General features: G+C 41.0%; 1 protein-coding gene across 3 annotated transcripts; it reads left to right on the top strand.

Annotated features, from left to right (window-relative positions):
* The first annotated feature begins 357 nt into the window (after positions 1–357).
* LOC106546197 (membrane-spanning 4-domains subfamily A member 8-like) lies at positions 358–22853 on the top strand. Of its 3 annotated transcripts, none has more exons than XM_087714733.1 (7): positions 358–674; positions 1744–1991; positions 4110–4232; positions 4399–4455; positions 13272–13391; positions 17813–17938; positions 20108–22853. In XM_087714733.1, the coding sequence occupies exons 2-7, from the start codon at positions 1776–1778 to the stop codon at positions 20216–20218; spliced, it is 753 nt and encodes a 250-aa protein (XP_087570859.1). In that variant the 5' UTR covers positions 358–674; positions 1744–1775; the 3' UTR covers positions 20219–22853. The 3 variants fall into 3 exon arrangements, with proteins under 3 accessions (XP_087570859.1, XP_087570852.1, XP_087570864.1); XM_087714726.1 differs by having other exon boundaries at positions 358–680; XM_087714738.1 differs by lacking the exon at positions 4110–4232 and having other exon boundaries at positions 358–680.
* Positions 22854–23232: the final 379 nt, after the last annotated feature.

Raw genomic sequence — 23232 nt, 5'->3', positions numbered from 1 at the left:
ATTTGCCTTTGGCATGTATTTATTGGCTAAGGGATGCGGCCCAGATGTTTCAGCGCCCTCTGAGGTTTTCCAGGGAGAGTTTCGCAAGGAGCGCAATCGGAGCTGAGATCGAGTCCCTCCAGCTTCCCCTTCACGCCGCTGCCGATTTCCCTGTTCAAGCGCTAAAAAGAGAAACCCGAAAGCTACAGAGAGGGCCGGTGGAGGGAAGCGGGGGGGATCCTTCGCTGGACGAAGGCTACTTAAAGAGCGGGGGGGGGGCTGTGATCGCAATGCGTGTCCTATTCTTTTTATTTCTTGCGATTCCTGCAAAGATCGTAGAAGTCTCCGAGGGGTTGAAAACGGGTCCCTCCAAGGCGGGACATGCGCATTTGGAGAGAGAAGCAAAAGATGTCGAGGGATGAGTTTGATTTCAGGGATTCGTTTTAGTCTGGGAATAACAGGACTTTATAAAGTTGGAGAGTTTTCCTGTCATCTCTGAACAAGCAGAAAGTTCACCGCCCCAAACTGTTATCTGTTGCAACAGTTAAAGGGGCAAGAAAGAAGTTCTTTTCTGGAATCCTTTATTAAGGGATGAGCACATTCCTCCTTCTAGTAGACGGCGGAACCGCACCCTCCGCTTGTTCCTGTTTTGTTATTTTCTTTTCCTGGGGCTTCCGTGTACTTCGTCTTGAGAGGTTGTCGTGAGTAATTTTTTTAAAAAAATAGTATGGAATTAATATGTGGACCCTCCCGTGCCTGCCGCTTCTCCCCCGCAGCCATCCAGCTGAGTCTTCTCAGCCACGCAGCCCCCCGCAGGTCTTGTAGACGGGAGGATTTCAGGGCAGAATTAGCGGACAGAGAAGAGTTTGCAATCAATCTTGCCCTGATGGAAGTGCCCAATACGCGCAAAGGAGCCACGTAAACTTACAAAAGTTAAATATTTGAAGTTCGCCATTCAAAGGAGGGTGGATGGGTCGATTTTCCCTTAACTTTGACTTCAAATTAATGCAGCTCAATACAGCTTTCTCTAAAGGTCTGTGCAAATAGTAACCATGGGATTAATTCGGGCCGTTTCGCAGGAGTTTTCAAAATCCGGAGCGTTATTGGAGATCCATGGCAGTTAGGACTTTACTGAATCTCTTCAGAGCCGATATGGCGCAGTGGTTAGGGTGCAGTACTGCAGGCCACTTCAGCTGACTGTTATCTGCAGTTCAGCGGGCTCAAGGTTGACTCAGCCTTCCATCCTTCCGAGGTGGATGAAATGAGGACCCAGACTGTGGGGGCAATATGCTGACTCTGTAAACCGCTTAGAGAGGGTTGAAAGCCCTATGAAGCCGTATATAAGTCTAACTGCTATTGCTATTGCTATTCACTGCTTTATGGAGTTGTCCGGAGTTTTGTTAGAAAACTGAGGCTGGTGGTCAAATTGTGTTCTCATTCCGTTGACAAATTTAATATAAGCATTTTTTCCATGTTCTGATTAATTAAGGCAACTGGTGTTTGGGGGGAATTTTTCCTTGAAAACATTTTGCTTCCCAAGCAAGAAGCTTCTTTGGTTTTGGATGAATGTTGGGGAAAACAAGGATTTCTATCGCTGAGAAAGTTTATGTTTTTACTATCCTGCTCCCTGAAGCCATCTGGAAATCTTCTTCAGTTTTACTGCAGGCAAATATTATCTCATATAAAGTGACATTATGGAGAAGGGCCAGAATTTGCCTTCTTGATGTTAAAGACATTAACTTTTCCTCACTTGTTTGTTTTCAGGTAACTTAGCGGTGGCATCACTTCCAGCAAGAATGGCCAATAGAACTGTAGTTCTCATCCCTTCTAATGGAGCAAACATAATCCAAACGTCTCCTGGATTGCCCAATGTTGCTCTTCTGGCATCTGGAGCAACTCCATATCCCCAGTATGGAACTCAGCAACTTGGAATTCCCACCAGTGCTCCTCAACAAGTCCCACAAAAGAGTCCTTTGGAGAGATTCCTCAAGGCTGAGCCAAAAGTGCTTGGGGTGGGCATGCATTGCATTGAAGTCCATTAAGACTTTATTGGTTATATAAAAACCTGTGAGCTCCCTGTTGAAGTTAGAGAAGTTAGTTTGGCTATTGTCTGGTTCTGGAATATACTTCAGAAACATCTGTTATTTCTGGTACTTTTGTGTTTCTACAAAAAATTCTGAGTCCAATATGAAGTTTCTTTTTCTCCCTTCCCTATGGGAAGTGCAACTTTTGGGCATTTCTCCAGAAGAACCTAGTAATGGATTGGTTCCAGCCCAAAGTGTTTGAAGATACTTTGTTCTTATGTCTGTGATCAACATCCTCCTACAGAGGAGTCTGTAGTGAGAGAAGTGACATTTTTCTCATGAAGACCTATATTCTTACAGACCTTCCTGGCAAAAAGCAGTCCCATTGATAAGATAAGATAAGATAAGATACTTTATTTGTATGCCGCCCTTTTCCCTGGGGGGACTCAGGGCGGCTCACAGTTCAGGGGGAGGGGAGGACAAACCAAGTTACATATAAGACAATACATCATTAAAAACATAACATTCATACTATTCGGGCAGGGTTAAGGTCTTTAGCCCCAGGCCTGTCGGGACAGCCAGGTTTTAAGGGCTATGCGGAAGGTCTGGAGGGTGGTGAGGGTATGAATCTCCACGGGGAGTTCGTTCTAAAGGGTCGGAGCTGCCACAGAGAAGGCTCTCCTCTGCGTGGTTGCCAGTCGACATTGACTGGCTGATGGAACTCGGAGGAGGCCTAATCTGTGGGATCTAATTGGTCGAGTGGAGGTGATTGGCAGTAGGTGGTCTCTCAAGTACCCAGATCCAATACCATGAAGGGTTTTGTAGGTGACAACTAGCACCTTCAAGCGTACCCGGAGATCAACAGGTAGCCAGTGCAGCTCGCGGAGGATAGGTGTTATGTGGGTGAAACGAGGTGCACCCACAATCGCTCACGCGGCCGCATTCTGGACTAGCTGAAGTCGCCGAATACTCTTCAGGGGCAGCCCCATGTAGAGCACATTGCAGTACTCCAGCCTAGAGGTCACAAGGGCACGAGTGACTGTTGTGAGAGCCTCCCGGTTCAGGTAGGGATGCAACTGGTGCACCAGGCGAACCTGGGCAAATGCCCCCCTGGTCACAGCTGACAAATGGTGTTCAAAAGTCAGCTGTGGGTCCAGGAGGACTCCCAAGTTGTGGACCCTGTCTGAGGGGCGTAGTATTTGACCCCCCAGCCTGAGAGATGGAACACTTGGCCAATTAGTGGGAGGGAAGCACAGCAGCCACTCGATCTTATCCAGATTGAGCACAAGCTTGTTAACCCCCATCCAGTCTCTAACAGCCTCAAGGCCCTGGCTCATCACATCCATTGCTTCATTGAGTTGGCACGGGGTAGACAGATACAACTGTGTATCATCCGCATACTGGTGGTATTTTATCCCGTGCCGTCGAATGATCTCGCCCAGCGGTTTCATGTAGATATTAAAAAGTAGGGGGGACAGGACCGAACCCTGTGGCACCCCATATGTTAGGGGCCTAGGGGTCGATCTCTGCCCTCCGACTAACACCGACTGCGACCTGTCCGAGAGGTAAGAGGAGAACCACCGTAGAACAGTGCCTCCCACCCCCACCTCCCGCAGTCGTCGCAGAATGATACCATGGTCGATGGTATCGAAAGCCGCAGAGAGGTCCAGGAGTACCAGGATAGAGGCATGGCCTCCATCCCTGGCTCTCCAGAGATCATCGGTCAATGCAACCAAAGCGGTTTCTGTGCTGTAGCCAGGCCTGAAGCCAGACTGGAATGGATCAAGATAACTAGCTTCCTCCAAGGACCGCTGGAGCTGAAAGGCCACCACCTTCTCAACAACCTTCCCCACAAAGGGGAGGTTGGAGACTGGACGATAGTTGTTTAGAACGGCTGGATCCAAAGATGAGGGTCAAACTAGATCGTAATCTGGAGTAAATGTCCGATACATAGTGACAACTGTGTCTCAAACTGTCCCTTCTCCCCATTTGGATTTTTCACCATAGGAAACCAGGCCTTGGGTCAACACTTGCACTGGAAGCTGAGAAGCCCCGATTTCTCAGATTCAGATAATTAGTCTTATATTGTGTGTTTTCTTTCTGCAGGCTATCCAAATCATGATTGGGCTGCTCCACATTGGCTTTGGGGCTGCCTCGCATCGGCTATTTTCTTTTTACTATCTTACCTTGCCTGCAATTGGAGGTTACCCCTTTTGGGGAGGGATATTTGTAAGTATGTGCACATTTTTATTGAATCATGCCCCATGGTAGTAATGGCCAACAGTCCTGTTTGCATTGGAGCCTATCTGGCTTCTCACGGGTGCCAGATTTTTCTGAAATTGTTTTCTGTTGATATTTCCAGAGGACTAAAATAAATCTTTTTCTTTTACCACAGTTCATTTCTAGTGGATCACTATGTGTAGCAGCTGTGCACCATCCAAGTCCTGATTTGGTGAGAAACCTATGTAACATTTGAATTTCCTTTATAGTATCTTTTTGTATGCACTCAGGACCTTTTATTGTGTCAATTCTCTTCAGATACTGCTTAGTCTTAAATCAACATTTGGGAAAGAAAAACAAACTCAAAAGCCCCCCCCCCACTTTCCTTCTTTGATCAACTTTTGCTTCCAAGCCTTGCTTCTATTGAAAGTTCTTTTTTTTTTTTTTATTTCTTTTTTTTTTTTTAAACAAACAAAAACATAAAACACATAGAACCTTCTTCCGTTTCATATAGCGTGTCATTTGGTTTTTGTGCAAGATTTTGGGCGTCCTTTCCATGGTCACCACTTACAATTATATATCGAATCACAAATTGTTCATTAGGTAAACATAAGTACATTATTGTTATATGTCAACTTTTCAACTGTAATTATTATTCCTTAATTTTAAACAAGATATTCTAAATGTTGAATCCGTACATACAACACCATTTTACATCAATACTTCAACTCCAACTATTATTCCTACAATTTAAACAAAATATTCTAAATATTGAAATAATACATACAACATCGTTATCTTTTCCCATCTGATGGCGGGAGTGAGGGACACACTGGGTCTCGTGACCAAGGCATCTTGGAACTGCAGATCCCAGCTTCTCTATTTTTTTCTGCCAAATTTTTTTTTTTTTTAAATTATTTTTATTTTTTGGTTACATAGACAACAATGGGAAAGGGAGAGGATGGAGAGAAAAAAAAAGGGGGGGGAGGGAAAGCCCATCTTCACATACAATATGTCGTTTAATCACAGGTGCATCCCTACTAAGTTTATACATCCCGTATCTCTCTATTGTATATTTAATAAGCACCACAATAAGCTAGGGTTTAAAAAACAAAAAACAACAAAGTAAAACAAGGGAGAGAGGAAGAGGAAAAAAAAAAATAAAGGGTGAGGGAAGGGGGGGAGGCCAAAAAAGGACAAAAAAAAAAAGGGTGGGGGGAGGGGGGAAGGCCAAAAAGGACAAAAAAGGTCCAAAAAGGAAGGGGAAAAAAAGACAAAAAAAAACAAAAAACAAAAAAGAAAAAGAAAAAAAAACCATCATCACATGCAGCATGTCGTTTGATTACGGTTGTTTTAACATCTACATCTTCAAATAATGTTTACCATCTCAGATATTTCCTCTAATGTAACTAAAGGTCTCATTTTCCTTCTACCATATATATTCAGTTAACATTAGCATTGTTTTCCCCCAGAGAATATACTTCTATTCATTGTTAACCTTGCATTTCATACCTTCAAACAGAGATCTTATTCCTTCATTGTTCAACAAGGCATCGCTGCCTATATATACCAGTTTTCATTTGTTCCCCTATTAGAATTGCCTTATCAGCAGCGAAATATCATTATAGTAAGTTCTTAACCTTATACATTATATCACCAGACCTTATATTAGTACTTCCTTATATCATTGTTGAATTATTTCACAGCATAATTATATCATCATTTACTTTTTCCAATTAAAGCATAAGTATATCATTTTTCATTTCCAAAATTTTGTTCTTTTTCCCTTAGCCATTGATAAAACAAGTCCCATATCTTATAAAATTGTTCATCCTCTTGCTCTCTAATTTCAAATGTCAATTTACTCATTTCGGCACAGTCCATTATTTTTCGAATGATTTCTTCCTCTTTTGGTATTGTTTCATTTTTCCAGTTTTTTGCAAATACAATTCTGGCTGCTGTTATAACATTTACAATCAAATATTTTAAGTCTTTGTTGTAGGTTTCTGGTAAAATTCCCAATAAAAAGACCTCTGGTTTAAAGTCTATTTGTTTATGTATCATTTTCTCCAACCACATGTGGATTTTAGTCCAGTATCTTTTGGCTTCAGTGCAAGTCCACCACATGTGGTAGTATGAGCCAGGTATCTGGTGACATTTCCAACACTTTTCTGATTTATTCTTAAACATTCTTGCGATTCTGGTCGGGGGTAGATGCCACCTATAAAACATCTTATACAAATTTTCTCTATATGCAGTAGACATTGTCATTTTGTAATTTTGAGACCACAATTTCTGCCAATTCTCTAAATCAATCCCATACTTAAAATTTTTCCCCCAAGCAATCATAGTTTCTTTAACTTGTTCTTCATGCAATTTAAACTCCAATAAATATCCATATAGTTTTTTAATTACTTTTTCATCGGTACCTGTTAGAATTTTATCTAGCTCAGTCATTTTATTATATAGACCTTTAGTTTTTCTATCTTCATTATATCTAGATTGTATCTGTACATATGAATACCAGTTCATTTCCATCCCTTCTTGCTTCAACTCTTGACTAGATTTGAGCTCACCCTCTGCATTCAATAATTCTATATATCTAACTGTTTGTTCCTTTTTATGTATTATCGGATACGAGAATGCTTCAATTGTTGATGTCCAGACTGGAATTTTTAAATAATGTAATTTTTTAATCTTTTCCCAATTTAACAACAATGCCTCCCTTATATAATGTCTTCTAAAGTAACCATGCGGTTTAGTTCCCTTATACCATAAGAAGGCATGCCATCCCAACAGCAAATCATGACCTTCTACGTTCAATAATCTAGAGTTTTTTAATGATATCCACTCCTTAATCCACATCAGATTTGCTGCCTGATAGTATAGCTCCCAATCGGGTAAAGCAAAACCTCCTCTTGATCTAACATCTTGCAGTAATTTAAGCTTTATTCTAGCTTTTTTCCCTTGCCATATAAATTTCAAAACTATTTTATTTAAGTCTAGAAAAAAATCCTTACCCAGTCTAATTGGGATTGTCTGAAACAGATATAAAATTCTAGGTAGTATGTTCATTTTAATTGTAGAAATTCTTCCCATCATTGATAAATGCAAGTTTCCCCATTTCTCCAAATCGATTGCTATTTGTCGTTTTAATCTGGTATAATTATCCTCTTTAAGAGTGCTACATCTAGGTGATAAATATATCCCCAAATATTTAATTTTACTTGTGTTTTGAATCTGCAACATTTCTGACAACTGAACCTTTTGTGTAGCTGGGATATTCTTTGTCATAATCTTTGTTTTATCTTTGTTTATTTTCAAGCCTGCTACTTCTCCATATTCCTCTATTCTTTCTAACAATTTGGGTGCAGTTTCTAATGGGTCTTCAAGAATGAAAACTAAGTCGTCTGCGAACGCTTGCAGTTTATACTCTTCTCTCTTAATTTTCATTCCTCTTATTTCTTCTTCTTCTCTAATCTTTCTGTTTAAGACCTCTAGTGTTAGGACAAAAAGTAGCGGAGATAGTGGGCAGCCTTGTCTTGTACCTCTCTTTATTTCAATCGGTTCTGTTAGTTCTCCATTTACCATTATCTTTGCTGCTTGTTTCTGGTATATCGTTCGTATACTTTGAGTGAATTTCTTGCCAAAGTTCATCTGCTCCAGTTGCAAAAACATAAACTGCCAATTCACATTATCAAAGGCCTTCTGCGCATCGAGGAACATCAGTGCCAATTGTTTTTCTGGATGGGCCTCATAGTATTCCAAAGTATTCAAAATTATTCTCATATTGTCTTTGATTTGTCTTTTAGGTAAAAAGCCATTTTGATCTGAATGGATGAAGCCATTTAAGTATTTTTTAAGTCTCTCAGCTAGTATAGATGCAAATAGCTTGTAGTCTGAGTTTAATAAAGAGATTGGTCTATAATTCTTGATTTGTGTTAAATCAGTCTCTTCCTTGGGTAGTAAAGTGATATACGCTTCTGACCATGACTTCGGTATTTGGTTCTCAGTCATCACTTCATTCATGACTTGTAGGAGTGGGGGGGTCAATATTTCTTCAAATGTTCTGTAGAATTCCACGGGTAGACCATCTGGTCCTGGGGCTCTCCCATTATTTTGTTTTTTAAGTGCCTCTGTTAGCTCCATCATTGTTATTTTACTTTCTAACATTGTTCTAGTTTCATCTGGTACCTGGGGGAGATTGGCATCTTGTAGATACTTTTTGACTCGTCCCTCCTCCACCTTCTCTTGTTCATAAAGTTTAATGTAGTAATCATGTATAATTTTTTTCTTTTCGGTATTTCCATATTGAATTTCTCCTTGTTTGTCTCTTAGTTGTAGTATTTTCTTTGTTTCTCTCTCTTTTTTCATCTTATATGCTAACCACCTGCCTGGTTTGTTCGCATTTTCAAAATAATTCTGTTTGGCACCTCTAATTTTTTGTGCCAGTTCTTCCTTTTCTAATAAGTCCATTTTGTGTTTAATTATGTCCATCTTTATTTTAACATCTTTTTTTTGTGGTGCTCTCTGTAGATCTCTTTCAAGTATTTTATAGTCATTGTCTAAAGCTTTATGCATTTGTCTTTTTTTGGAGTTTCTCTTCCTTGTATAGTCTATTGTCAAGCCTCTAATAACAGCCTTCATTGTGTCCCAGAGATTCTGCAATGACGTATCTTCTTTCCTGTTTTCTTTAAAAAAAAGGACTAACTCTTTTTCCATTTTTTGTACAAACTCTTTTTCTTTCAATATAGTGTTATTTAGTGTCCATCTAGATCTTACCCTTTGTCCTTTCCATTTAATTAAAATTGGATTATGGTCCGCCCAGGTGCTAGCTTCGATCTCAATTTCTTTTATGTTGGAGCTCAGGTCCGCTGAAACCCATATCATATCTATTCTGGAGAGTGAAGAATGTCTATTTGAGTAGAAGGTATATTGTTCTTTTTTAACGTTTCTTTCTCTCCATATATCTTTTAAATTTAGTTCATCTGTCATCCTAAAAAAGGATTTTGGCAGAGGCTTCCTGTTTAATTTTTTTGTTTTATGTGTTTTATAGTCCATATTTGGATTCACAATGCCATTAAAGTCTCCCATCATACAAATATCAGCATAGTCTAGTTCCAAAACTTTTTTGTGTAGTTTTTTGTAGAATTCATCTTGTTTTTCATTAGGGGCGTAGATTCCAATTAGGAGCGTCTTTTTGGTGTCCATAATTTCCACCATCAAAATTCTTCCCTCTTCCTCTGCGTATACTACTTTTGTTGGTATGTTGCCTTTAATATAGAAGACCACTCCTCTTTTCTTACAATTTGCCAATGATGAAAACATTTTCCCAAGCTTTGGTTGAGTTAATAAATGTTCATATTTCTTTTGGATATGTACTTCTTGCAGACAAATTATGTCAAGTTGTAACTTCTCTAATTTATGAAATACTTTCTTCCTTTTAACTACCGAGTTGAGTCCATTAATGTTAATTGTAACCATTTTTCTTTCTTCCATGTTTATACTTTATATACAGGGTTTATTGCTCTAGTGGATCTAGGTTCTCGTTTTTCTTTGCAGCTCCCATTCCCTATCTCCCCTTTTTTCTCACTTCCACCTACTGCTCCTTCTATTTTTTCGGTCGCGGTTACGGGTGGTTCCAGTATTTGTATCACTGCATCGTCTTTCCCAGCTTTCTCCGCCGTTTCTCTGAAGTATTCTTCGTAGAAAGCTTCTGCCTTCTCAATTGTATCTATCCTGTGTCTTTGTCCTTGCCAAGTACATAATAAACCTTCCGGTATGAGACATCTGTAGTTAACACCTTTTTTTATCAATACTTTGGTCAGAAATTGATATTCTCTTCTCCTCTCTCTCACCTCTCTTGGGATTTGTTTAAGTACTACAATCTCCTTTCCTTTATATTCTAATTTTCTGTCTCTCATTTTCTGTAGGATTTGTGATTTAATTGTTTTCTTAGTAAATCTTACATGCACTTCCCTTGGAAGAGCATTTCTCATTGCATACCTTGTGTATACTCTAAAAGTCTCATCAATTGTTTCTTTTATTTGGTCCTGGGACATCCCCAGAACATCTATCAAAATATTTGAGATTATCTGGACTAAGTCCTCTCCTTTTTCTTCTTCTATGTTTTGGAATCTTAAAAAAAATTCAGACCTGTCCATCTCCCATCTTAGTATTCCACTGCTCTCTCTTTCTACATCACTTAGTCTAATCTCTAGCTTTTCAGTTTTCTTCTCTCCTTCTTGAATCTTATTTTCAATTTTTTGAATCCTATTTTCATATTTCAGCATCCAGTTGTGTATACTTTCTACTTTTCCTTCCATATTATCAACCTTTTGAACAATACTTAGATTTTGTTGTTCCATTGCCTCCATTTTTTTTACAAGGGTATCGTTTCCTGCTTGCATTTTCTGCATCATTTGTATAAGTGTTTCAAAGTTGGCTTCCTTCTCTTTTTCCTGATGAGACGTCATCTGTGTTGTCCTCTGGCCTCCCGCAGGTGAGGGGGCAGGGGTTGATGTAAAGCCAGAGGCAGCTGCTTTTCTACTCATAGCCAATTAGTATTAGAAGGTGGGAGGTTATAAGTATGGTGGATTAAGTACGTAAAGTACACAGAGGAGAGGTGGGGGAGATAAGATAAGGAGGGAGGGAAGGAAGGAAGGAAAAGAAAAAAGGTAAAGAAAAGGAAGGAAAGAAGAGGAAGGTTTTTTTGTTTTTTTTTTTGTTTCAAGGATAAAATGCAGTAGAGTGCAGTAAAATATATATATATAAGAGAGTATGAAATAGTAATAATAAAAAAAAGGAAGATACCCCCCCTCCAAAAAGGGGAGAAGGGGTGCTTCAGTTACAAGTGAGAAAAGAAAGAAGCAGAAAAAATGTAGATAGTCAAGAGGTGATCCAGAGGTTAAAAAAAAAGAAATCAAAACAGAGAAGAGGAAAAAAAATATATGTAAAAGATCAAAAGGTCGATGGTGATGATCAAAAAAGAAAAACTTGGTGTCAATATCTCCACAGCCGGTAATATGAGAATGGTGTTGGGAGATGAGAGGATGCCAACAAGCTAAAACAAATGATTTTTCCCGGACTCTTTTTTTCCCCCCCTATGATAAGAGTCTCTTCAAGGTCACGGTCAGCTTTGCTGTTTTATCTCAGTTTGCCAGCTGCGTAAACACGTAAATCAAATGCATTACAGGGGGGATTTTAATAATAAAGTTCAAGTCCACAAGATGGCAGTGTTGGCTTGTAGTTTGTAATTTACAGCTTGTTTTAGTCCATTCCGTTTGTTAATTACTAATTGTAAAAGAAAAAAGACAAACCTCAAAAGGGCTAAAAGGCAACGAAGAAAAGCAAGCCAAAGAAAAAAAAAACCAATCTTCAAAGCACTTTAAGTTTAAGATTTAGTGCCCCAATAAATTCAAAGTTAAAGGTGTCGACAACAAAGAGAAGGAATGCAAAAAGCCGATTCAAATTACAAGAAAGTCCAGCCCGGCTTAGGAATTAGAAAAAAGGAACAGAAAAATAAACTTCCAAATGGCAAACATTTATCTCCGCCGCTTTTCTCACTTCTCAGCCTTGTTTTAAACTAAGTTTCCAAATTTAGGGTGCTCTCTTTCCAACAAAAAAAAGATTTAAGACTCACATCAAACGACCTGCTCATATTCTGCTCTCTCTCTGGGTCTTCGCAGTTTTGGTCGGCATTGTTTAGCCGATCCGGAAGCCACTGGATTAGGAAGGCTTTCCTTAGGTTCCCAGAGATTTTGCGGATACCTCTGGGACCATGGAGTTCCTGCCACGTCACCGTCTCTTCGGGACAGCTTAGATTCAAAAGAATCCTCCAAAAAAGACTCCGGTATAGATGGTCATTCAGGAAGTGCCTGAGAGTCCATCTTCTCACTGCTAAGCCCCTATTGAAAGTTCTATGTCAACAGTAGACAATGTTCAGCCATCCAGAATTTGAGACTCCCCTGGTCCTTATTTTGTGAGGTTTTTTTTTTTACAAAGTTCCCTTCCTGATGTGCAACCTGCAACACTGCAGGTCCTGTCAGCACCATGATGAAAATGAGAGAAGCCTGAGAGAGTCAATGACCATCATATGGGTGCTTGTTCTACCAGAGCTTCCTTAGTTGCTACTAGTAATGGTGCTAGTCCTGAGCAAAAAGGTGTCTTCTTGAGTTCTCTGAACCAGACCTTCAACATGCTGCCTGCTATCCTCCTCCTCTTCCTCCATCTTAATAGAGGTTCCTGTTTCAAAAGTATTCCTACATGAAAGCAACATTAGGAAGCAGCTCAGCATGTTAGGAGTGAAAGTATGGAATAAGTGTGAGAATCCTCCTGAGAATCAAAGGGAGAGCTGATTTGCTTTCTCTCCCCCCCCCCCCCCCCATTGACTTAAAGAGTGTTCATGGCAACAAGGAAATGTTTTTGTCTTGTAAAGGAACACAGTGTGGATGCAAGAGAAGAAAAATGATAGAATAATCTTGATAGAAAAATACTGTGTTCCTAACAGGGGAGAACCAAAAAGAGCAAATTTTAAATGTTCACAATCCTCACTATTGCCTCCAAGGGTTTTTCCATTCCCATCTCTCTAGTAGCCTCTCTGTAATGTTGTATAGCTAAAAGAGCATTTCACATCATCATTGAATGCTCAGAGTGCATTGCGTCCTAGAATAAACAGTGTGGGATTTCTCTAGCTGTAATGTTAAGGGTGAATAATCCTTACCGCTTTTCCTGTCACTGTTACCCACTTGGCCTTCAATGGAGGCTGACAGCCAGAAACAGAAAGAAGGAATTTGACAGTGAAAAGTCTTCAAATGAATTGTGGCATTTGTATTTCCACTGTGGGAAAATGTGTTGTTGATTGCCATGATCTTAGTGGAGGTTGTCTGTTTTCACCACTGACTGGTCATTAAACACACACACATAGATGGAATTCTGTCACTGTTTTTACCATAGTTGGGGATAATTGTTTTTATGCTTTCCATTTAGTAAGACTTATGCTGACACTGTAACTGTATTTTCTCTCCTTCTGCTGTATTGCTGTTTCAGGTGAAATCCAGTGTAGGAATGAACATCACAAGTGCTATAATGGCATTAATTGGTATCATGATCTGTATGTCCGAGTTGATAATCAGCACTATTCCTGTATATAATGCTACATTTATAATCGTAAGTAAACCAATCTCTTCTTAAATTTTAGCTTCACGTGCAGACTCCAGAAGGAGATTATGTATGCAGTCGGGATATCCCAGACCCTTTGAATTTTGTTTGAAAGTCTCAGACTCTTCCTTGAATAAGTCTCAGTCCCAAAGACATGTGTTCTATTTCATTTGACTTTTTAAAAGATATATATATATATATATATATATATATATATATATATATATATATATATATATATATATATATATATATATATATATATATATATATATATATATATATATATATATATATATATATATGCAATCTTCTGATCTTTGAAACAAAAAGTGTATTCTTTCTTCTCCAGTTTTTGGTTTTTATTTTTGATACAGAGAGGGGTAGATTTTTTTTAACATGGTAAAATGTGTTTTAGACATACTGTATTTTTCAGAGTATAAGACGCACCTTTTTTCCTCAAAAAAGAGACAGAAAATCTGGGTGTGTCTTATACACCGAATGCAGCATTTTTTGCCTCCTGAAGCCCCGCCCCTTCACCAAAATGTCTGTGCATACCCTTATGGAGGCTTTCAGAGAGCTCCTGGGATCTGGGAAGGGCAGAAATGAGCAAAACCGGGCCTTTTTTTGCTCCCACCCCCAGCCCTCAGGAGCACTCTATAAGCCTCCATAAGGCTATGCATGCAATTTTTTTTGACAGAAAACACACCCATTTTCACAAAAAATGGGCTTCTTGCTCGTCCCCCGCCCCGAGCACTCTGCAAGCCCCCCCCCCCAAGGCTATTTAAGCTTTTTAAAAAATGTGCCCATTTTTGGGAGGTTTGCAGAGTGCAAAAAAAAATTTTTCCTTTTGGAAAACTCTTTAACTGATTGATGAGAATTACATTGATCAAGTGCAGTGCCAGCAGAAACACCTACCTATCTACTGTATTTCTCTCTCTATTTCTCTCTCTAACCCTCTACCTACCTACCAGTGACGTGCGGTGATGGTTACCGTTGGTGAGACAAGACCGCAGCAGCGGCGAGAAGCAACGTCCCTGGCACTGTGTCCGACAGGCATCTCGCATTTATGGCGGACATAAACGCGAGATGCCTGTCGGACACAGTGGCGGGGGTGTTGCTTCTCGCCGCCGTCGCACTCCACCGCCTTGCCCCCAGCCTCCTCTGATGAACAATCCTGCTGTCCCGGCCTGCAGCCAGCCCACCCACCCCTCGCCCGACCTGCTCCCTGCCTGGACTCACTGCTCTCCTCCTCCTCCTCCTCCTCCTCCTTCTCCTCCTCCTCCTCCTCCTCCTCCTCCTCCTCTTCCTCGTCCCCGCTCGGTGCTGGGCTGGCCGCAGGCCGGGGCATCAGGATTGTTTGTCAGAGGAGGCGGGGGAGCAAGGTGGTGGAGTGCGACGGTGGCGAGAAGCATCTCAGATGGAGCCAGGACACCTGGAAGGCAAGCCGGCACTTTGGCATGCCTTTAAGATGAGATGCTGAGATGCTTCTCGCTGCCGTCGCATTCCACTGCAGCGCCTCCTCATACGAACAATCCTGCTGCCCCAGCCTGCAGCCAGCCGACCCACCCCCGCCCGACCTGCTCCCTGCCTGGACTCACTGTTCTCCTCCTCCTCCCCTCTCGGTGCTGGGCTTTAAAGGGCTCCCCTCTCCCCAGCCAGCCAGCCCACCCAGCCAGCCAATTACTCCCACCACCACCACTGTGTCCAACAGCCCAGGTGTCTCGTGTTTATGGCAGACATAAATGCGAGACGCCTGGCCTGTTGAAACACAGCGGCGAGAACGTCCCTGCTGCTTCCGTGCTCCGCCGCCTCGCCCCCTGCCTCCTCCGACCCCACCGCTGTGAAGAAAGAAAAAAAAAATACACAAACCTCACAATAAAAAAATTACAAATTAAATTACAATAAATTTGAATTCCCCCCCCTCCGTCCGATCCACCTTTTCCAGCTGTGGAAACTCTCTCAACTCTCCTCTTGTCCGCCCAACCTAAGCGTGCTCAACGTAAGCGTGCTCATAAGGCATGATTCGCTGCTCCCCGATCAGGAGGCGGGAGAATCAGTGCCTCTTTTGCATATGAAAGTTTTCGGTTTTTAACTCCTCCTTAACTTTTAAAAGGCGAACAATTCCTTAGGCAAAAGAGTCCCCGAGTTCTCTGGCATGCACGTCCCTGATACATACCTACCTACCTACCTACCTACACACACTTTCTCTCTCCCTACCTTCCTACTGTCTTTCTCTCTCTCTATTTCTCTCTCTCTCTCTATCCCTTTACCTACCTACCTACCTACCTAACAGGGACGTGCAGTCACTAAAGGCAGGGGAGCCGGGGCCTCCCCAGTCTCCTGAGGGAAAGGAAGAATTTTAAATAATTTTTTTAAAATAATTAAAGCCAGGGTAGTTGCTACCAGATTCAAAGACACAGTGGCTTGGTGTCTGCTCTCAGTGTTAACTATGGGAGGAGGCCAGAGAACTCGGGGCCTCTTTTGCCTAAGGAATTGGGCTGGTTGCAGGCTGGGGCAGCAGGATTGTTCGTATGAGGAGGCGGGGGGGGGGCAAGGCGGTGGAATGCGACGGCGGCGAGAAGCATCTCAGATGGAGCCAGGACACCCGGAAGGCAAGCCGGCACTTAAAGGCATGCCGAAGTGCCGGCTTGCCTTCTGGGTGTCCCGGCTCCATCTGAGATGCTTCTCACCACCGTCGTGCTCCACCGCCTTGCTCCCCCGCCTCCTCCGACAAACAAACCTGATGCCCCGGCCTGCGGCCAGCCCAGCACCGAGCGGGGATGAGGAAGAGGAGGAGGAGGAGGAGGAGGAGGAGGAGGAGGAGGAGGAGGAGGAGGAGAAGAGCGGTGAGTCCAGGCAGGGAGCAGGTCGGGCGAGGGGTGGGTTAGGCTGGCTGCAGGCCGGGACAGCAGGATTGTTCATCGGAGGAGGCTGGGGGCAAGGCGGTGGACCGTGACGGCGGCGAGAAGCAACACCCTCGCCACTGTGTCCGACAGGCGTCTCGCGTTTATGTCCGCCATAAATGCGAGACGCCTGTCGGACACAGTGCCGGGGACGTTGCTTCTTGCCGCTGCTGCGGTCTTGCCTCACCAACAGTAACCGTCACCGCACGTCACTGCTACCTAACTACTCTCTCTTTCTCCCTACCTATCTACTGTATTTCTCTCTCCTCCCCCCTCTTTCTCTGACCAGCTGTCTACAAGGAGTATACATCCTTCCATTCCCCTACCATCCATCCCCTGAAGAAGCTTCTTGGATAAGAAGTTAATCGTCTCCACAGGAAAACAAGAAAGTCCAGTTGCCTCTTGAAAAAGCACCTTTGGGACAACCATGACCTGAATGGCTGAGAATCTCCCTAGACACTCTCCTCCATTACTTCTCTCCAGGCAGCAGGGGGAAAAACTCCTCTAAATTTCCTATTGGGAAATGGAGGGCAAGCAAATTGCATCTATTTACTTTGACAGACAGATAGGCAATATCTACATTTGATAAATAAGTAAAATAAATATATTTGTAGTATGGTTTAATCTCTGGCAGAGAAGATGGCTTCATCTTGTGTGTTTCAGATCTTCTGTCTTGCAGGATACATCTAATTGTGGCATGAGTTGTCTTCCTCTTTTCAGAAGATTAGTAGTGCTTGTGCTATCAGTACCCAGTGTCTTTTGATATGTATCTTTATTTTACCTTAAATTTAACTTGAGAGATGCCCAAAGTGAGGGTAGAAGGAAAGTACAGCAGATACTACATTTCTGTTGTGGTATCCTGAGTGATGGATGTTTTCCTTATTGGCTGATGACATGCTGAAAATGGATGGCAGCAAAGTCAGAGGAGGAAACCTATAACAGGTGGGATTTTTAGAAGCCAGGCAATCGCATTCAGGAGTAAATCAGAACAGGTGCAACAATGAGCAGGATAAGGTCTGGCAATATGGACTAGGTATTTGATACTTTTATTATTTATGGTGTTGACTCAAGGATAAATTACACACATTGGTTTGTTAGCTTCAGGAGGTACCACACATTGAAACAGGGCTCTTCCAAAGCAACAGGTGAAGATCAGAATCTGTCTGAATGATTGTAAGTGGTTCTGGGGGAGAGGAATGGAGATGGCATATTTTCCAAATAAGGAAAATGGGCAGGTTGCAGAATGAATTAGTTTGCTTTCACTGCTTTGGGTTCAGGAGAACATACATGTACTGTGTTTGGGTCATCTTAAATTGCACACCTTGTTGTGGGGAACATGTCCCTTTAAATAAGAAAGCAGAGGGATTGGAGATAAGCAAAAGAAAGCATCTTTCACTGACCTGCAAAGCTAGAGGGATCACTGGAAGCAGCTTGGGATCCCTTTTAATTGTAAAGCATATAAAGTAAAATAAAATACATATGACTACATTAATTTCTCAGCAAATTACAATTATCTTTCCACAGGATACTGCAGAGAGAATCAGTTATGGCTTCTCATCTTTGTTCCTCTTGTTCAGCGTGCTGGAATTTTGCATTGCTGTTTCCCTGGCTCATTTCGGGTGTGAGGCAACTTGCTGTAGTTATGCCCAGGTAAATATTTGATTCTTTAATAATAGCTTTAGCAGTGTTAAAGAATGTAAAGAAGATTGTCTGTTTTTCTTCTTTATATTTACATTTGCTTGTTTCTTTGCTTTAACCCTGAACAATAGGTAAGATTGGTTGCTCAGCTTACCCAGTAAGCTTTGAGGTTTAAATTGTGATCCAACACCCTGTGGTTATTTGCTTATGCATATGGAATAATTAGGTGACATGATTTTTCCCCAGCTTCTGTTGTGCTAGAGCAGTGTTTCTCAACCTTGGCAACTTGAAGATGTCTGGACTTGAACTCCCAGAATTCCCCAGCCAGCGAATGCTGGCTGGGGAATTCTGGGAGTTGAAGTCCGGACATCTTCAAGTGCCAAGGTTGAGAAACACTGTGCTAGAGAGTGAATATCATGAATAGAACAAAGTTTGTGTGGTCTCTTTATAATTCAGTTATGCAGAAATTGATGTCTACATTTTAGGGGGATCAGTTCTCAATATTTTTACTTTAGTAGTCTGACTACATTAATTTAAAGTATCTGTTACTTGGTCACATTTTCTCTCACATTTAAAAAAAATAGATCTTTTTCATTTTTTTAAAACAGTAACATTATTTTTAATTCTCAGAAAAACAGCTGAATACAGCTGTGCTACCTAAGGTCTCCAAAAATAGATGTAGTAACAAAGGGGTTCTCACAGCACTACAAAGACCTTTGAAAAAAATCAGTTGGAAACAATTGAATTACCAACCAGGGATCAACATTCTGCATTGGCAAGTTTGGTGGGTTAGAAAGCCATGTTTGTCCCCTTGTTCGGCTGAAGCAACAATTGGCTTCCTTTCGTACCAATAACAAAGATATTCTCACCTTTCAGAAATGCTTTAGAATAATTGGAGAGGCAGAAAATGGGACAGAACAAAGACTGAAGGGGATAAATATGACTGGAGTTGATAAAACAGAAGAACTCTAAAAATATTGCCAGCAGCTCAATCAGCATACAGAGATACCTGTCTTGGGGTCCTTGTTGGTCTTTAGCTTGGTTGTTTTCTTGCAGATTTTTCATTACTCAAACTAAGTAACATCATCAGTGCAGGTTTATTATTTGGGTAGTAAAGTATCTGCAAAAAAACAAGCTCAGAAAGCATCAAGGTCCCCTCATTTCGATCCTGAGCTACATAGTATATTCTCCTTTATCGGCACCTATATCCATTCACAGCAACTGTCAGTTGAAGCCATTTCAGAAACCAAAATAATAACCTCCCCAGGAGGGAAATCCATCTTCTTAGGGCCTTTAAACTGTTAAAATAAGTTAATAATCTGATAGCATTTGTTAATAACTCAGATGCAATTTATTTATTTATTTATTTAGTCCTCAAGCTGGGCTCTAGAAGGTTTACAACAACACAATAACCATACGCATACAAAAATATAAAATACAAGCAATATAAAACTGCAATAAAAACTAAAGCTCAAAATAAAATCAGTCCCCAAAGATCCTCAGGAGAAACCAGTTCACTTCTCTTACCACTTCCCAGAGGACCATCCCAGTTGGTACCATCTTTATTTCAGAAGGTCATCTATTCCACACAGAGAACACTCACTGGGGATGGGGTAGAGGGGGTCTGTTTTCCTCTCACACCTGTTGATAGGTAGGTGGGAGATCCTGAGGAGACATTTTGTGAATGTGTGGATCAGGGGTGGGTTCTGGCCAGCTTTACTGCCAGTTTGCTTGTGTGTACACTGCATGCGCACACATCTGCAGTTCAATTAAAATTGTCCTGCGCATGCACAGAACTAAAAAAACAAGATGGTGATGGCAGCGATCGGGGAACCTGTTCAGGGACTTGGCAGGCCTGGGTTGCTGCTGGTTCCAGTGACCCAGGCCGCCATACCATTACTGGTTTGGCCAAACCGTTAGGAACCCACCTCTAGTGTGGATAAAGCCCAGCAGATTTGATCAGCAAAAGTTACTTAAATGTCCATCATTTGCCTGTTAATTTATAGTTTTAAAGAATTATCTATCAGTATCTATCAAGGATTTCAGCTGTTGGTAAGACTGCCAGCAATTGCGACTAGCGTCGCAGTTAAAGACACACAACTGGAAAATCTACTCCTCCTACCTAGAGTAAGAGATGCATCCTTGAGTACTTTTTGTCTTGACTATTCTTTTCTGTTACAGCCAACCAACCCTTCTGTGCCTTACCAAGTCATTGGAGATGAAGCAGTCACAAATCAACGAAATCCTCTTTCTCCACCAGTTTACAATAACATGGTTGCCACATCTCAGTAAAACAAGAACACCAGGAAGGAAATGTGAGAAGAATTGCAACAGTGGTTTCAGGAAAAGCAATGCATTTCATATTACTTTACTTTGTCCTCTGGCTTCCTAGTTTATTTTTCAATTGCAGCCTTTAAGCACCAAATTAACTGGTGGCAAATTTTAAAGTTCTTCCATTTTACTTAATAGTTATAATGCTTTCCAAGAAGCAAGAATTTGTGCTGCAAATATCAGCATTTTTATGAAGAAGTGCACTCCCTACAGTGGATGATGGAGACTGTTTGTTACGCTTGTTTATACCCTGCATGATGTTTGTTTTTACGTGAAATATAGAATGAAGTAGGTGTTCTGATGCTACAAAAAAGAAAAAAAAACAGCTACTAAAATTAAAAGACAAATTATTAATAAAACATGTTATTGATACAATACAGATAGTTCTCAACTTACAGCTGCAATTTGGACCAGAAATTCATTGCTAAGTGAGACAGTTAAGTGAATTGTGTCCGATTTATGACCTTTTTTGCTACTGTTGATAAGTGAATTATTTTGTTTGTTCAGTGAGTCACATGATCATTAAGTGAATCTGGTTCCCCACATTTGATTTTTTAAAAGCCAGCTGGGAAGGTCACAAATAGTCATCACGCACCCTGGCAAGATGATATATATGCATGCTGGTTGCCAAGCATCTAGAGCCGAGGTGGCGCAGTGGTTAAATGCAGCACTGCAGGCTACTTCACCTGACTGCAGTTCGCCTGTTCAAATCTCACCGGCTCAGGGTTGACTCAGCCTTCCATCCTTCCGAGGTGGGTAAAATGAGGACTTGGATTGTTGTTGGGGGCAGTATGCTGACTCTGTAAACCGCTTAGAGAGGGCTGAAAGCCCTATGAAGCGGTATATAAGTCTTACTGCTATTGCTATTGCTATCTTGAGTTTTGCTCATATGACCAAGGGGAGGCTGCTACTTGTGAGGACTGGTCATGAGTCACTTTTTTTCAAGTCTTTTGTAACTTTGAATGATCACTAAACAATCAGTTGTAAGTTGAGAACTACCTATAATAGTGGTTGCATAATCACTGTGATCCCAAAACAGAAGAAGTTGCATATAATAAGTATATAAGTTTCATATTGTTAGGGCATTTAAGCTGAATATATGCAGTGGGATGGGGTAATATGATCCCTTTACAATCTATGAAACTTCAACACCCAGGATTCCTGAGCCAATATGGCTGATTCAGGTATTCTGGGAGTTGAAGTTCATAAAGGTTCCAGAGTTGCCCATTCCTGGTGTATACCTAAAGAGATTCAATTGAAACTTATAGATTTGTTGCTTGTCCTTAATTACAGGGTGAAAAGTTTGACTCCTGCAACGATCTTTGCAGATGTACAAAATGTACATTTGTACAGTTTTAGAGGTTTATGTTGATAGGCAATAGCCTGAATGTAATCTAGCTCAGTTGAAATGGTGTCACTCTTTACTTTGTTTCTTCAACAAATTTGCATACCGACGGGACGTTGAACAACTAGCCTTGTGGTGCAGGCAGAACAACATTGAACTGAACATACTCAAAACTAGAAATGATAGTAGATTTTAAGAGAAGCCCTCCTATTCTACCACTTCTTACAATACTAAACAACACAGTATCAACCATAGAGACCTTCAGGTTTCTAGACATGGCTCCTGCGTGTCAATTCCCTCACAACAACAACACACAAGTTTACAATATATCTCAAGACCTAATATGGACACCTAACATCAAAAAATCATCAAAAAACACAACAATGTTCTTCCTGGGTCAACTCAGAAAGCTCAGACTGCCTGTAGGGGTGGTGAAGCAACGAGGGGTGCCCTGTGAGGTCACGGAGAGTTGCAGCTCTCCTGTCTGACCTGGGGTTATTTTTCCCTCTCAGCCATGGCAAAGAGAAGAGGCAGCCTAAAGATGGCTGCCATGAAGCTGGGACAAGCAAGGAACAACTAAGACCGATGCTAGATCGGAGTAGGTGAACAGTGTCTGGAACTGGGGGAGAGAAATTCTTTTTGCTTTAAACCTAACCCCAAGGAATAATTTAGAACTATTTGCTCAGAACTATTTATTAAAGCGGCAATTAAACATTTGGGAAAAATGCCGGATCGGAAGGAAAGGATGTAAAGAGAGAAAAACTAAATCTTCAAAAATACAGAAAATTGGACTCTTAAACTGGGAAGACGTGGTAATTGGAATGCATTTTAAAATGCTGGAATTATCTATTTTTAAAAAAAACTTATCCTGCTTTTATAATTGAACTACAATTAAAATTGTGATCGAAAGACTAAGATTATTTGTGGCAACACTGAAGTTTAAGTTGAAAGTGCCACCTACTGACGAAAGGAAAATATACAAGTCTGGGAATACTTTTATGTGGGATTGTAAAAATATTTATTGGATTATATCTAACTACCTCATGACTATTGGAGATTTAAATATGAGAACAAGGAAGTTATTTAATTAAAATGACCCCTAAAGATTGAAGCTGTAAAGGGGATGTAAAGAGGCTTTTGAGAATTTCTGGAACTATTTAAACAGAATTGATTGATTACCAATGGGACACAAAGAACTGTGATGAGTATACTTCTTGAAAGGCAACTTTAGGTCTGAACAAATGGTTCTTGGACTACTGGGCAAAAGTAGTATTTTTTTAAATAAAATAAGATGCTTCATAAGGAAGAAACCCTTGGAGCCAGACTTATTATTCTCTTTCAGCTCAGCATTCACAGATTTAAATTAAGAAAGACAGACAGATTCAATATCGCTTCTGGGGTGCACTTGTATTGTCTAAAAGATCCTCTGTGGATGATCTCTGTGGATGGCAATTTACAAGAGGATGATCTATGTTGATTCCTCAATGTGCTTAAATAGGGATAGAGGTAATAACCTATACCTTAACCAGTGCCACCCCTACCACATAGTACAATAAAGCAGATGGCTTCAGATGGAAGAAGATGGGGGATTGGAATAAGACAAAAACTGATACTCAAGGTTTCAGTAAGA

This window comes from Thamnophis sirtalis, unplaced genomic scaffold (assembly GCF_051295495.1).
Source record: "Thamnophis sirtalis isolate CommonGarterSnake01/CBP01778 unplaced genomic scaffold, rThaSir2_p1.2 scaffold_1, whole genome shotgun sequence".
In the NCBI taxonomy this organism is placed as follows: Eukaryota; Metazoa; Chordata; class Lepidosauria; order Squamata; family Natricidae; genus Thamnophis; species Thamnophis sirtalis.
This window is presented reverse-complemented; position numbering and strand designations above follow the sequence as displayed.